At 45.9% G+C, this 13,289-nt stretch overlaps 1 protein-coding gene across 4 annotated transcripts in view; it reads right to left on the bottom strand.

Moving 5' to 3' along the window:
• Window positions 1-229: 229 nt before the first annotated feature.
• Window positions 230-13,289, bottom strand: part of LOC130206618 (intermembrane lipid transfer protein VPS13B-like) — a 401,351-nt gene continuing 388,291 nt past the window's right edge. For all 4 annotated transcript variants that reach the window (XM_056434667.1, XM_056434665.1, XM_056434669.1 and 1 more), the window contains exons 58-68: window positions 12,721-12,839; window positions 9,743-10,166; window positions 9,420-9,587; window positions 8,805-9,033; window positions 7,707-7,883; window positions 7,446-7,616; window positions 6,496-6,672; window positions 5,043-5,145; window positions 3,184-3,352; window positions 3,018-3,098; window positions 230-1,472 (exon numbers count right to left, since the gene is read on the bottom strand). In XM_056434667.1, the coding sequence (XP_056290642.1) occupies window positions 1,224-1,472; window positions 3,018-3,098; window positions 3,184-3,352; window positions 5,043-5,145; window positions 6,496-6,672; window positions 7,446-7,616; window positions 7,707-7,883; window positions 8,805-9,033; window positions 9,420-9,587; window positions 9,743-10,166; window positions 12,721-12,839 (2,067 nt within the window). In that variant the 3' untranslated portion in view covers window positions 230-1,223. The remainder of the gene's footprint in view (window positions 1,473-3,017; window positions 3,099-3,183; window positions 3,353-5,042; window positions 5,146-6,495; window positions 6,673-7,445; window positions 7,617-7,706; window positions 7,884-8,804; window positions 9,034-9,419; window positions 9,588-9,742; window positions 10,167-12,720; window positions 12,840-13,289) is intronic.

Raw genomic sequence — 13,289 nt, 5'->3', positions numbered from 1 at the left:
TCTTTGTGGCTAACTATTGTTATAATTTTTTTTAAACAACATTAACTATTACTTCTTCAAAATTATATGTATTGATTTGTTTTGTGTAGTACAGGCAATACAGAAACACACAACAAAACTAAACGCTATTAAATTATAATTATGAGAGGACATTAAGGGGGTCTCTCCTCGTGATATCTGGGGCAACATTATGTTTCTTAGGGTCACACAACGAAGGCACTCCGCTTCATCATGTTTTATGTTTTTATTAAAATGATTCTCTATTAATATATTATCCATTTACATACATTAATAAAGGCATCGGAGGGAGCGCTCGTGATGCAACAATAACACGTTTGCATCATGAGGGGGGGGGTGGCGTCACAGTAAGGAAACAACGGGGACGTCACATGGGCTATAAAACAACACACTTTGGTTGACCGCTGGTTTCTGGAGCATCCGGGCAGATTGGCAACGAGACACGGGGACGGAGAACACCTCCACCTGCCTGAGAGCGAGGATGAGGAGTTGTGTTCTGGGACACCGCTGGTCCCACAAGGTTCACGCACACAACTCTGTGTGTGTCTGAAGGTGAAGTGTGTGTGTGTGTGTACACACGTGTGTGTGTCTGAAAATGAAGTATGGATGTGTGTGTCTGAAGGTTAAGTATGGATGTGTGTGTGTGTCTGAAAATGAAGTATGGATGTGTGTGTCTGAAGGTGAAGTATGGATGTGTGTGTCTGAAAATGAAGTATGGATGTGTGTGTGTGTGTGTCTGAAAATGAAGTGTGTGTGTGTCTGAAAATGAAGTATGGATGTGTGTGTCTACATGTGTGTGAAGGTGAAGTATGGATGTGTGTGTCTGTATGGATGTGTGTACGTGTGTGTGAAGGTGAAGTATGGATGTGTGTGTCTGAAGGTGAAGTATGTGTGTGTCTGTATGGATGTGTGTACGTGTGTGTGTTAAGGTGAAGTATGTGTGTGTGTGTGCATGCTCGGAGCAGAACTGTGAACTTAGCTGTGATTGTTTATATCTGTAAAAAACAATCTATACTTTAAATGTAAAGAAGGCGTAAATGACATGGGCCACTTCAATAAAAATACATTCTTTCACCTCAACAGATATCGTTTGCATAAATATGTAGTTTATTTGTGTATTTTTTTAAGGCTTAATTTAAATCAGAAGAAATGATCCCTTTGTTTCTTCTTCTTGTAGCATCAAACGACAGACGTGTGTGTGTGTGTTAGTGGAATCCGATGTGTAAGGCTTTATTCTTCACCGCGGTGAACTTGCTGACGAACACCGTGGCGAAGGCGGCCTCCACCAGGTAGCGGTACGACTTGGTGACGGAGGGCGGCGGCTCCGCCAGCGTCACCGGCAGCTGCAGCTGGAGGGAGGCGGCGCTGGGGGACAGGAAGTGGGAGGCCCGCGCCACGTAGTCCACCAACCGGCGGTACTGCTCCTCCGACAGGCGCTCCCGCACGCCGTCACCCTGAGGGGGGGGGGGGGGGGGGTGGGGGGGAGACTGATCAGAGGACGGCCAAAGCACCGGTCCTGATGGAGCGTTTCCTCTCATGCCGATCAGAAACTACAGCAGATTATTAATACGCTGAATTATTATTACCTGTTATTCCGTCTGTATATTTAATATTGCTCTTGTATTTTTCATACTGTTTATTATACCTTTTCTTATGAGTATTACTGCTCACTACTGTGCACCTGCTCCCACTGAGGGACTAATAAAGGATTATCTTATCTTAATATTAAAACAGACAGGAAACAAGTAGAGAAAATGCGTTTAAGTCGTTTTATCAGTTGAGGTCAAAGGTCAAGGCTCCTTAAATACGCTGTTGGTTCGCGGCCGAGAGCAGAAGAAGAGAAAGCTTCATATGCATGTTCTAAATGTCATAATACTTGTCTCTTAAACTTTAGTTTCTTTGAACTCGTCTTGTTCTGTGTTTATTTGTAACTACATGTTTCTTTTGTTTATTTGTTTGTAACTATGTTTCTTATGTTTATTTGTTTGTAACTACGTGTTTCTTATGTTTATTTGTTTGTAACTACATGTTTCTTATGTTTATTTTTTTGTAACTGTTTCTTGTGTTTATTTGTTTGTAACTATGTTTCTTATGTTTATTTGTTTGTAACTACATGTTTCTTATGTTTATTTGTTTGTAACTATGTTTCTTATGTTTACTTGTTTGTAACTATGTTTCTTATGTTTATTTGTTTGTAACTGTTTCTTATGTTTATTTGTTTGTAACTACATGTTTCTTATGTTTATTTGTTTGTAACTACGTGTTTCTTATGTTTATTTGTTTGTAACTATGTTTCTTATGTTTGTAACTACGTGTTTCTTATCTTTATTTGTTTGTAACTATGTTTCTTATGTTTGTAACTACGTGTTTCTTATGTTTATTTGTTTGTAACTACATGTTTCTTATGTTTATTTTTTTGTAACTGTTTATTTGTTTGTAACTATGTTTCTTATGTTTATTTGTTTGTAACTACATGTTTCTTATGTTTATTTGTTTGTAACTATGTTTCTTATGTTTACTTGTTTGTAACTATGTTTCTTATGTTTATTTGTTTGTAACTACATGTTTCTTATGTTTATTTGTTTGTAACTACGTGTTTCTTATGTTTATTTGTTTGTAACTATGTTTCTTATGTTTGTAACTACGTGTTTCTTATGTTTATTTGTTTGTAACTATGTTTCTTATGTTTGTAACTACGTGTTTCTTATGTTTATTTGTTTGTAACTACGTGTTTCTTATGTTTATTTGTTTGTAACTACGTGTTTCTTATGTTTATTTGTTTGTAACTACGTGTTTCTTATGTCGCAGTCTGTCTTCTCCAGGTCAACCTCGAAAAGAGATGTTTAATCTCAACGTGATTCACCTGGTTAAATAAAAATAACTCTTTTACAGCGTCTCTCCCTATTTACCTGTGTCTGTGCGACATGGCGTCCGGCCGGTGTACCCGTGTACCGGTGTGTGACTCCTCTCTGGTTCTCACGTGCAGTTCCATTACTCACCTCCGTGTCGCTGGCCACCGTCTGCTGCTGCAGGCTGAGGGTGAGCTCACCGGGCCGGCCCGGCTCCTGCTGACACTCCACCTGCAGGGGGGCGGGAGGGTCAGCGCTCTGATGTCACAGCAACACAAGCTCAAAGAGCCCCCCCCCCCCCTCTGCTGTCAGTTACCTCGGTGACGGGGAAGGCCTGCTGCTGCGTGTCCTCGGTGAGGCTGACCACGAACAGAACCTCGGCGGTGAGGAGCAGACAGCCGGCGTGCTCCTGACCCGACCCGCTCACGATGGTCACCTCCAGCGCCATGTGCAGCTCGGGCCGCCCGAGAGACTGGAGCATCTTCCTGTGGGGACACGTTGCGCAACATTTAGAGGGACGCATTTGGACAATTACAACTTCATATAACACGGAAAACTAAAGGCCAAAAACAAGCAGCAAACACACACACACACCTCTCCTGCGTGCATGGATTATGTACACATACATTCCCACACACACACACACGCACACACATTTCTATACCTGTGGGCGGGGCCTGTTACACACACATTTCTATACATGTGGGCGTGGCCTGTTACACACACACATTTCTATACATGTGGGCGGGGCCTGTTACACATGTTTCTATACATGTGGGCGTGGCCTGTTACACACACGTTTCTATACATGTGGGCGTGGCCTGTTACACACACACATTTCTATACATGTGGGCGTGGCCTGTTACACACACGTTTCTATACATGTGGGCGTGGCCTGTTACACATGTTTCTATACATGTGGGCGTGGCCTGTTACACACACATTTCTATACATGTGGGCGGGGCCTGTTACACACACACATCTCTATACATGTGGGCGGGGCCTGTTACACACACGTTTCTATACATGTGGGCTTGGCCTGTTACACATGTTTCTATACATGTGGGCGTGGCCTGTTACACACACACATTTCTATACATGTGGATGGGGCCTGTTACACACATCTCTATACATGTGGGCGGAGCCTGTTACACACGTTTCTATACATGTGGGCGTGGCCTGCAGCCTTCAGTCACGTCTCCGTGGCGCCGTGTTTAAGGCAGGTGCTCAAATTGCGGCGCAGATGTCGATACGGCCGCGGGCCGCCGGGCTCTGTTCAGCCTGATTGGAAGCCAGCGTGACCGAATCCGAGCCACAGGGGAGCATGATCTCAGCATCCATGCGTCTCGTTTTTCTTCTTCTGTTGTTTTTTTTCCTCCCGTCCTCCTCTGACATTAGACGACGTGCCGCTCGAGCCCCTCGGGCGATGACAACTCAAGTGGAATGTCTTGGAGAAAATATCGCATCTCACATTTGGCCTTTTTTTTCCCTCGTGGCAGTTGACAGTCAACACAGAAGTAAATGTTTCATAGCTATGGAAACCAAACTAAAATCGCTATAAAACGCCATAACTTGTTGTTTCTCTGCCGATAACCTTCTGGGGAGACGGGCTGCTCGTGGATTCTTACGATAATATTAAGTGCTGTTGAGTTGAAACACTCCGTTCTGATGCCGTATTATTATTATTATTGATCTTTTACAACGCAAAGACCCGACGGCAACCTTCCTGCTTGGCACCGCTGCGCCTTCCTCCTCTCTTTAAGGTGTTCCTCCATCCGACGGCACCGGGGGAAACGTCTCTGGACAGACTCACGGTTAAACAACAAGACTCAGCCGGAGCCGCCGGCTTTGGCAGAGTGCTTATAAAAACCTTTTAACATGGCTTGAAGAGAACAAGGCAGGGCAGCCTGGCTACCATGTGTGGGATCAAGGTCAAACATTTTGTTTCCAGAATTATTTTGGGGGACGGGGGGACGGGGGGACGGGTAATGAACCATTCGTTCTTTTCTCTTTAAAAAAAAAAACAAGACATGCAAAAATGATGAGAGGTAAAATAGGGAGAAACAGAACAGCCGATTCCTGGAGAGACTCCAAGAAAAGCAAGGAGGCAAGAACACATGTCCACACGTCTGACGAAGAGCTGGACAGATGGGGGGAGGGGGGGGGGGTTCATACCAGACATATTTAAGGTGGCTGTTCGGGGCCTCGGCGGACTTCTCCTCCGTGGGCAGGTACATCTGCTTCGGGAGATGCCACAGGCCGGCGCCATGGAGGATCCCTGTCGGAGGAGAGAGAGACAAACATAAAGCTTTGTTTGCACTCGCTGCTCATCACATTATTCTCAGGATTATATATATATATATATATATATATAACAACATGTGCTGAGAAGAAGCGAGCGGACGACGACCTGCAAAGAAAAAAGGCCGTGAACCAGCCCCCACTATGCCGAGGAGGAAACTGTTCCCTCATATCTCATATTCATGGATACTTTATTGCCTTTGTACAGAGAAATAATTAAAGTATTAAATCCATTACAAAGAAACTAGAAGTTGATTTGGCTACAAAATATTTACTGAAATGAACATTTTGAGGAAGAGAGGCGACAGGGCGGTCATATGTGGACAGACTGTAAAGCCCGCTGAGGATAATTTGTAATTTGTGATTTTGGGCTCTACAAAATAAACTGAATTATACCACCAAGTGTGTGTGCATATACGGTTCGGCGCGTGTGTGTGTATCAGCCTACTGAAGCCATGACCTAATAATCTCCCCGAGTCGGAATCCCGAAAGAGACCCTGACTGACCAGGGCCCCCGGTTCATGTCAGGATCCCTGAGAGAACTTTACGGGTCACTGGGCATCAAGTCCACTGGGACCGGTGTGTACCCCCCACGGAGCGTCTGGAGAAGACTTTGAACTCCATGATCTGTGAATGGAATAATGAAGATGAACATAATCTGGGATAAATGGCCTGACTGTGTTGTTGCAGTGCGGGAGGTCCCCCATTAAAGACACCCGGGAGGAGGGCTGAGCACCAGTAGAAGTGAGATCCAGTTCGTCCTGGACCTGCGAGAAAAACGTAGACACGCTGGGTCGGATGTCACGTGAGAATTAGCTCCGGGCCCAGGAGCTGAGATAACCCACACCGGGACTGAAGGTTCTGGTATTGCTTCCTCCTGTGGAAAGAGCCCTGTGGGGCGGGGGGGGGGTCGACTATGAGGTGGTGCGTTCTGACAGGGGCGGAGCTACACAGATCTACCACCTCGACCTCCTAAAAGCATGGAGGGAGGCGGAGTTTGTTTCCTCTGGTGTCTAAGAGAGAGGAGCTGGAACCTGAGGAGGTGACGATAAGATCGTTGGGTGGGCTCGAAATTAAATATTTGTAATATTCAAAATGGGTGAGTAACGTTTGTGTTGTTCACAAGGAGAATTATGCTCGAAGAGTCCAATTAAATGAATTAAAATGTTCTGCGTTTTGTGTGTAAACAGGAAACTGAACATGGGCCCCTAGAATAGACACAACTAATGAGGCTTTAATGAGCAATCACGTAATCCACTGAGATGGAAAACAACCCGAAAAAGACCCACACAGGAAAAAACCACAGACTCGTTGTTCCTGAACTCACCGTATCCGGTCTGGGACACCAGCTCGGCGGCTCCTCCGATGGGCTTGGTGAAAACCCCCACGATGCCTTTGCCCACTCCAGAGATGACCCCTCTGGCCTTGCTCCCAGCGGAGCTCTGCAGGTCCCAGCTCCTCTGGAAGTTCTGCATGGGATGGTCCACGATGCCGGCTATCGCGCCTGGAGAACCAGAGGAAGAGACGTTGTGCTTTTGTTCCATAAAACAACGAAATAAGAGACGTGCAGTTGCAAAATATTCAAATATACACGTGTTTCAGTGGCTCTCATACTCATGGATTTTATACATATAGTATATATATATATATATATATGTATATATATACATAACATATTATATAACATATTATATAACATATTATATAACATACTATATATTATATCTATGATATATATATTATATATATATATTATATTATTTAACATATTATATATATACATTATATATAATATATATATATATTTCAGTGTCATTAGGCTCTCATACTCATGAATTTTATACATATAGTATATATATAAAACATATTATATAACATATTATATATTATATATATAATATATATATTATATAAAATATTATATATATATTATATTATTTAAAATATTATATATATATAATATATATAATATATATATGTTTCAGTGTCATTAGGCCCTCATACTCATGGATTTTATACATATAGTATATATATATATGTAACATATATATATATTATATTATATAACATATTATATATATATAATATATATATATGTTTTAGTGTCATTAGGCTCTCATAGTAATTATATATATATATACAGCATATATATTTATATATACAGTATATATATGTATACTGTATATATATATCACTGACTTTAGGCTCTCTTGTAGTGTGTGTGTATAGCTGTGTGTGTGTGTGTGTGTATAGCTGTGTGTGTACACCTCCACAGACCTAACAAGCTGATGCCCAGCCGTGACAGCCCCTGCCTCAGTCCGTCCCCGAGGCTCTCCGGAAGCTGCCGTCTCCACTCCTCCTGCCGGGTGTAGTGCTCCTCGTCCAGAGACAGGCGGTCCATGTTCCTCGCCAGGCTGGTCGCCAAGTTGGTGATGGACGTCAGCGTGCCTGAACCACAGAAACGGCGGTCGTTTAAAAAGCTCGACGCTCGACAGTCTCGCGGCGCCCTGAATGGAGACGGCGGTGCGCCGCGGTCACCTTTTGAGATGTGCTTGACGAAGGACGTGGTTCCTCTGGACACGCCGCTGACGAAGGCTCCGGGCCCGCGCGTCAGGCCTTCGTACGGCAGCCGGAAGAAATCCGACACGCCATTGCCGATGCTCCGCACCAGGCCGGCGGGACTGCCCAGGATCTCCAGAGACCCCACCACCCAGCCTGTGAGAGCCACGGCAGGTAAACATGTTGTTGTTGTTGTTGTATAAATCAGTGTTTACATCAAGGATGCGTGGGGAAACGTGATGGACAATGATGTTTTACATATTATCTTTTTGTTCCTGCTGATGCATTACAGGAAAAAAAAATCACTGTTTTGTTTGTCTATATATATATATATATACATATACAGGACTGTCTCAGAAAATTAGAATATTGTGATGAAGTTCTTTATTTTCTGTAATGCAATTCAAAAAACAAAAATGTCATGCATTCTGGATTCATTACAAATCAACTGAAATATTGCAAGCCTTTTATTCTGATTTATTGCTGATTATGGCTTACAGCTTAAGAAAACTCAAATATCCTATCTCTAAATATTAGAATATCATGAAAAAGTATACTAGTAGGGTATTAAACAAATCACTTGAATTGTCTAATTAACTCGAAACACCTGCAAGGGTTTCCTGAGCCTTGACAATCTTTTTTTTTTACTTGGTCTGAGGAAATATTAAGACATTTTCCCACGGCACACCTGGCGATCTCTCACTATAGATATATTTATATATATTTTTTTATACATATATATAGATAAGTACATAAATATATATTTATTTATATATTTATATATATATATTTGTAAATATATAAATACATATATATCTATTTATATATTTATATATATTTGTATATATATATAAATAAATAAATATATGTAAATATAAATATACATATATATACACATATATACATATATAAATAAATATATAAATACATGTAAATAAATAAATATACATATATATATCCATATATATATACATATATATATATAAATAAATATATAAATACATGTAAATAAATAAATATACATATATATATAAATATATATGATATGATGCATTTCCCTGTCCACCGCGACCTCACCGGCTCTGAACAGGGCTCCGGCGGCGTAGTGCATGGCCAGCGTGTGCACCAGCTGCCTGGCCGTGGTGCACAGCGGCCCTCTCTCGAACATCGAGAAGGAGAGGGGGGTGTGGTCCGAGGCGATGTACAGCTTGAGGGAGGCGTGGATGCTGACCAGCAGGTTGACTGGCTGGATGGTCAGCCGCCGCAGCCGCACCGGGTGGACCAGCGCATGCAACGACTGGCGCACCTGGAAGACAGGTTTGGTATTTACATGTAAAAAGAGCACTTAAAAACATTTTCTTTAACGGATTAAAGACATTACCTAAAAAAAAACTGAACTGAAGAAGAATAATTGCTGGTTTTAGTATCGACATAAGAAAGTAATCACAAGTAATACAAATGATTAAAACATCTTGTGACACACAGACTAACATTTAACTGGATTAGGTAATAATGGAAACATTATTTTAGAATAAGAGAGCCAAACATGAATATATGTACATGAGTCATTATTTTCATAACAAACCAAATACTGCTGCTAAATGAGCAGCCCTCCATGCTGATAGCAATAATGAGGTTAACCCCTTCATGTCAGTGCCCAAATAAAAACATCAGGTCATGAATGGTGCACACCTGTTCAGGGAGGGTGGGGCCCGGTCCGGACTCCCTGCTCCTCTTCTGGGCCCCGGCTCTGCCTGAGGCCATGGCGCCGTCGGGGATGTAGGTGTGGAACAGCGTCTTAATGTAGTAAACAAAGGTGTCTTCAAGGTAGACTCGGGCAGGTTGGAGCTGGAAGGTGATCTGAGGAGAGAAAACACACACACACACATACACGGCTGTGAGGAAAACTGGCGATTGCTATGAAGGGACTTAAATAAGACGCCTGTCTCTTTAAGAGACTTAGAATAATGACATGCACAAAAACAAACATGGCTCCTCAGGAGAAGGGATCCAACCTCCTCCGCGGTGCGTCTGTCCGCGGCCAGCGTCATCGTCAGCTGCAGGAAACACGAGCGCTTGAACTCCTCCAGGGCCTCGGGGGTCTCGGCGGGGTTGGCGTCGCAGCTCCACGGACCCCCGGGGTCGCCTCCGACCGGCTGGTCCTGGCACAGCAGCACGGGGAAGTGGAAGCTCGCCCGGTTGTACAGCTGGTTGTCGATCTGCAGGCCGGAGCAGTGGACCTCGATCAGAGAGGCGCCGGGCGGCGTCGGGGCGGAGGGCGCCGAATCGGGGGAGGGGGGCGCCACCGGAGCCACGTCGAGCAGCAGCTTGGTGAACGTGAGCCTGAGCAGCTCCACGGACCCGGAGGGGTGGGTGATGTCATCGCTCAGCACCACGCTGGCCTCGCTGACGAGGACTCGGCAGGACAGACGAGCGCCGCTGAGGAGAAACACACGTTACCAACACACGTTACCAACACGCGTTACCAACACGCGTTACCAACACACGTTACCAACACGCGTTACCAACACACGTTACCAACACACGTTACCAACACGCGTTACCAACACGCGTTACCAACACACGTTACCAACACGCGTTACCAACACGCGTTACCAACACGCGTTACCAACACGCGTTACCAACACACGTCACCAACACACGTCACCAACACACGTCACCAACACGTCGCAACACGTCACCAACACACGCTACCAACACACGTACCAACACACGTCACCAACACACGTCACCAACACACGTCACCAACACCGTCACCAACACGTTACCAACACACGTCACCAACACACGTTACCAACACACGTTACCAACACACGTCACCAACACACGTTACCAACACACGTCACCAACACACGTCACCAACACACGTCACCAACACACGTCACCAACACACGTTACCAACACACGTTACCAACACGCGTTACCAACACGCGTTACCAACACGCGTTACCAACACGCGTCACCAACACGCGTCACCAACACACGCAACACATTACCAACACAGCAACACGTTACCAACACGCGTTACCAACGCTACCAACACGCGTTACCAACACGCGTCACCAACACGCGTCACCAACACGCGTCACCAACACGCGTCACCAACACGCGTCACCAACACGCGTTACCAACACATGTCACCAACACACATTACCAACACACGTTACCAACACGCGTTACCAACACGCGTTACCAACACGCGTTACCAACACGCGTCACCAACACGCTACACACGCTACCAACAGCGTTACCAACATCGCTACCAACATGCGTTACCAACACGCGTCACCAACACGCTGTTACCAACACACGTTACCAACACGCGTTACCAACACGCGTTACCAACACGCGTTACCAACACGCGTCACCAACACGCGTTACCAACACATGTCACCAACACACATTACCAACACACGTTACCAACACACGTTACCAACACACGTCACCAACACGCGTTACCAACACGCGTTACCAACACACGTTACCAACACGCGTTACCAACACGCGTCACCAACACGCGTTACCAACACGCGTTACCAACACACGGAGAATAAATACGAGAGAAGGAACACGTCTCCATCTCCAGCGCAACGCCAGGCTGACGTGAGCATTTCATGACCCGGAGGTCCAAACTTAGGAGAAGGAAGGAGGGTAAGTGGACAGTGGTTGAGTCACAAAGGGAAGGAGGGAAGAAGGAGGGAAGAAGGGAAGGAGGGAAGAAGTGAAGAAGGGAAGAAGGGAAGGAGGGAGGGAGGGAAGGAGGGAAGAATGGAAGGAGAGAAGAAGGGAAGGAGGGAAGAAGGGAAGAGGGAAGAAGAGAAGGAGGGAAGAAGGGAAGGAGGGAAGAAGTGAAGAAGGGAAGAAGGGAAGGAGGAAAGAAGAGAAGGAGGGAGGGAGGGAAGGAGGGAAGAATGGAAGGAGAGAAGAAGGGAAGGAGAGAAGAAGGGAAGGAGGGAAGAGGGAAGAAGAGAAGGAGGGAAGAAGGAAAGGAGGTAAGAAGGGAAGGAGGAAAGAAGAGAAGGAGGGAAGAAGGGAGGGAGGGAAGGAGGGAAGAATGGAAGGAGAGAAGAAGGGAAGGAGAGAAGAAGAGAAGGAGGGAAGAATGGAAGGAGGGAAGGAAGAAGGGAAGGAGGTAAGAAGGGAAGGAAGGAAGAAGGGAGGGAGGGAAGAATGGAAGGAGAGAAGAAGGGAAGGAGAGAAGAAGGGAAGGAGGGAAGAAGGGAAGGAGAGAAGAAGGAAGGAGGGAAGGAGGGAGGAAGGAGGGAAGGAGGGAAGAAGGGAACAAGGAAGGAGGGAAGAAGGGAACAGGAGGAGGGAAGAAGGGAACAAGAGGAGGGAAGAAGGGAACAGAAGGAGGGAAGAAGGGAACAGGAGGAGGGAAGAAGGGAAGGACGGAAGAAGGGAAGAAGGGAAGGAGGAGGGAAGGAGGGAAGGAGACGAGTGGCTCAACAAAGGGCCCTCAGTGGCTCTCATCGTCTCTCCCAGCTCGTGATGAATCGGGAGCAGAGGATTCCCGCTGCGCCGTCTGAGCAGCGAGTCGCCGAGGACTTCTGGGATCAGGCGATGAAGAGCGATGAAGAGCGATGACGTCGTGAACAAAGATGGCCGTCTGACATTATCTGTTTACGTTTACCTCGTGTGTGGATGTGTTCATTTCCCGTCAAAATAAAAAAGGAAGGCATCTCAGTGCGCTGATGTCATGGAATAACGCCGTAACGTTCCCTACTGTCCTAATCCCCCCGTGACAACAGGCGAGAGGCTTTTATGGCCCTCATGTGGTGCAACGTGACGCTCTCTGCACGTCTGGAACATCTGCCGCGCGGAAACATGGCAGCCGCCGCCGAGGAGGACCATGATGAAGCAAGATGAGAGAGCGCAGTAAAACAAAATAGAAAAATAAAAAAGGGGATACCTTGAGGTCAGGAAGAACAACATGCGCTGATGGTTTAGAGACAATACGCTCATCGTGTACCTGCTGAGCGGGTCGGTGACGGCGTCCACGCCGCCCTCGGGCGCCAGAGTCAGAACCAGAGTGCCTCTCTCGTAGAGCACGTCGATGTAGAGGCAGCCGAAGCCCGGCAGGAAGACCACCTGAGAGCGGGACACAGAGGGAGGGGGTCAGCACCCTCGAGTGGTGGTGCCCCACCCCCCCCGTAACTCGGTGCTCTTTGCACTGTGTGCGTCTTTAACCTCCAGCGGGTTCAGAGTGAAGAGCCGCGTCACGGCAAGAGAAGGAGCAGTCACAACACGTCTGACCTTTGACCTCTCGCCCTCCACCACGGAGCGAGAGCCAGACCTCACAGTAACCAGAGATACACAGCCTCACCCTCAACCCCACTGCAGCCGGCTAGACACAACACCACACACACACACACAGACACACACACATACACGCACACACACACAGACACACACACATACACCCACACACACACAGACACATACATGCACACGCACACACACACCCGCACACACACACAGACACATACATGCACACGCACAGACACAGACACATACACAGACACACACACACACACACAC

Source organism: Pseudoliparis swirei, chromosome 16 (genome assembly GCF_029220125.1).
Source record: "Pseudoliparis swirei isolate HS2019 ecotype Mariana Trench chromosome 16, NWPU_hadal_v1, whole genome shotgun sequence".
In the NCBI taxonomy this organism is placed as follows: domain Eukaryota; kingdom Metazoa; phylum Chordata; class Actinopteri; order Perciformes; family Liparidae; genus Pseudoliparis; species Pseudoliparis swirei.
This window is presented reverse-complemented; position numbering and strand designations above follow the sequence as displayed.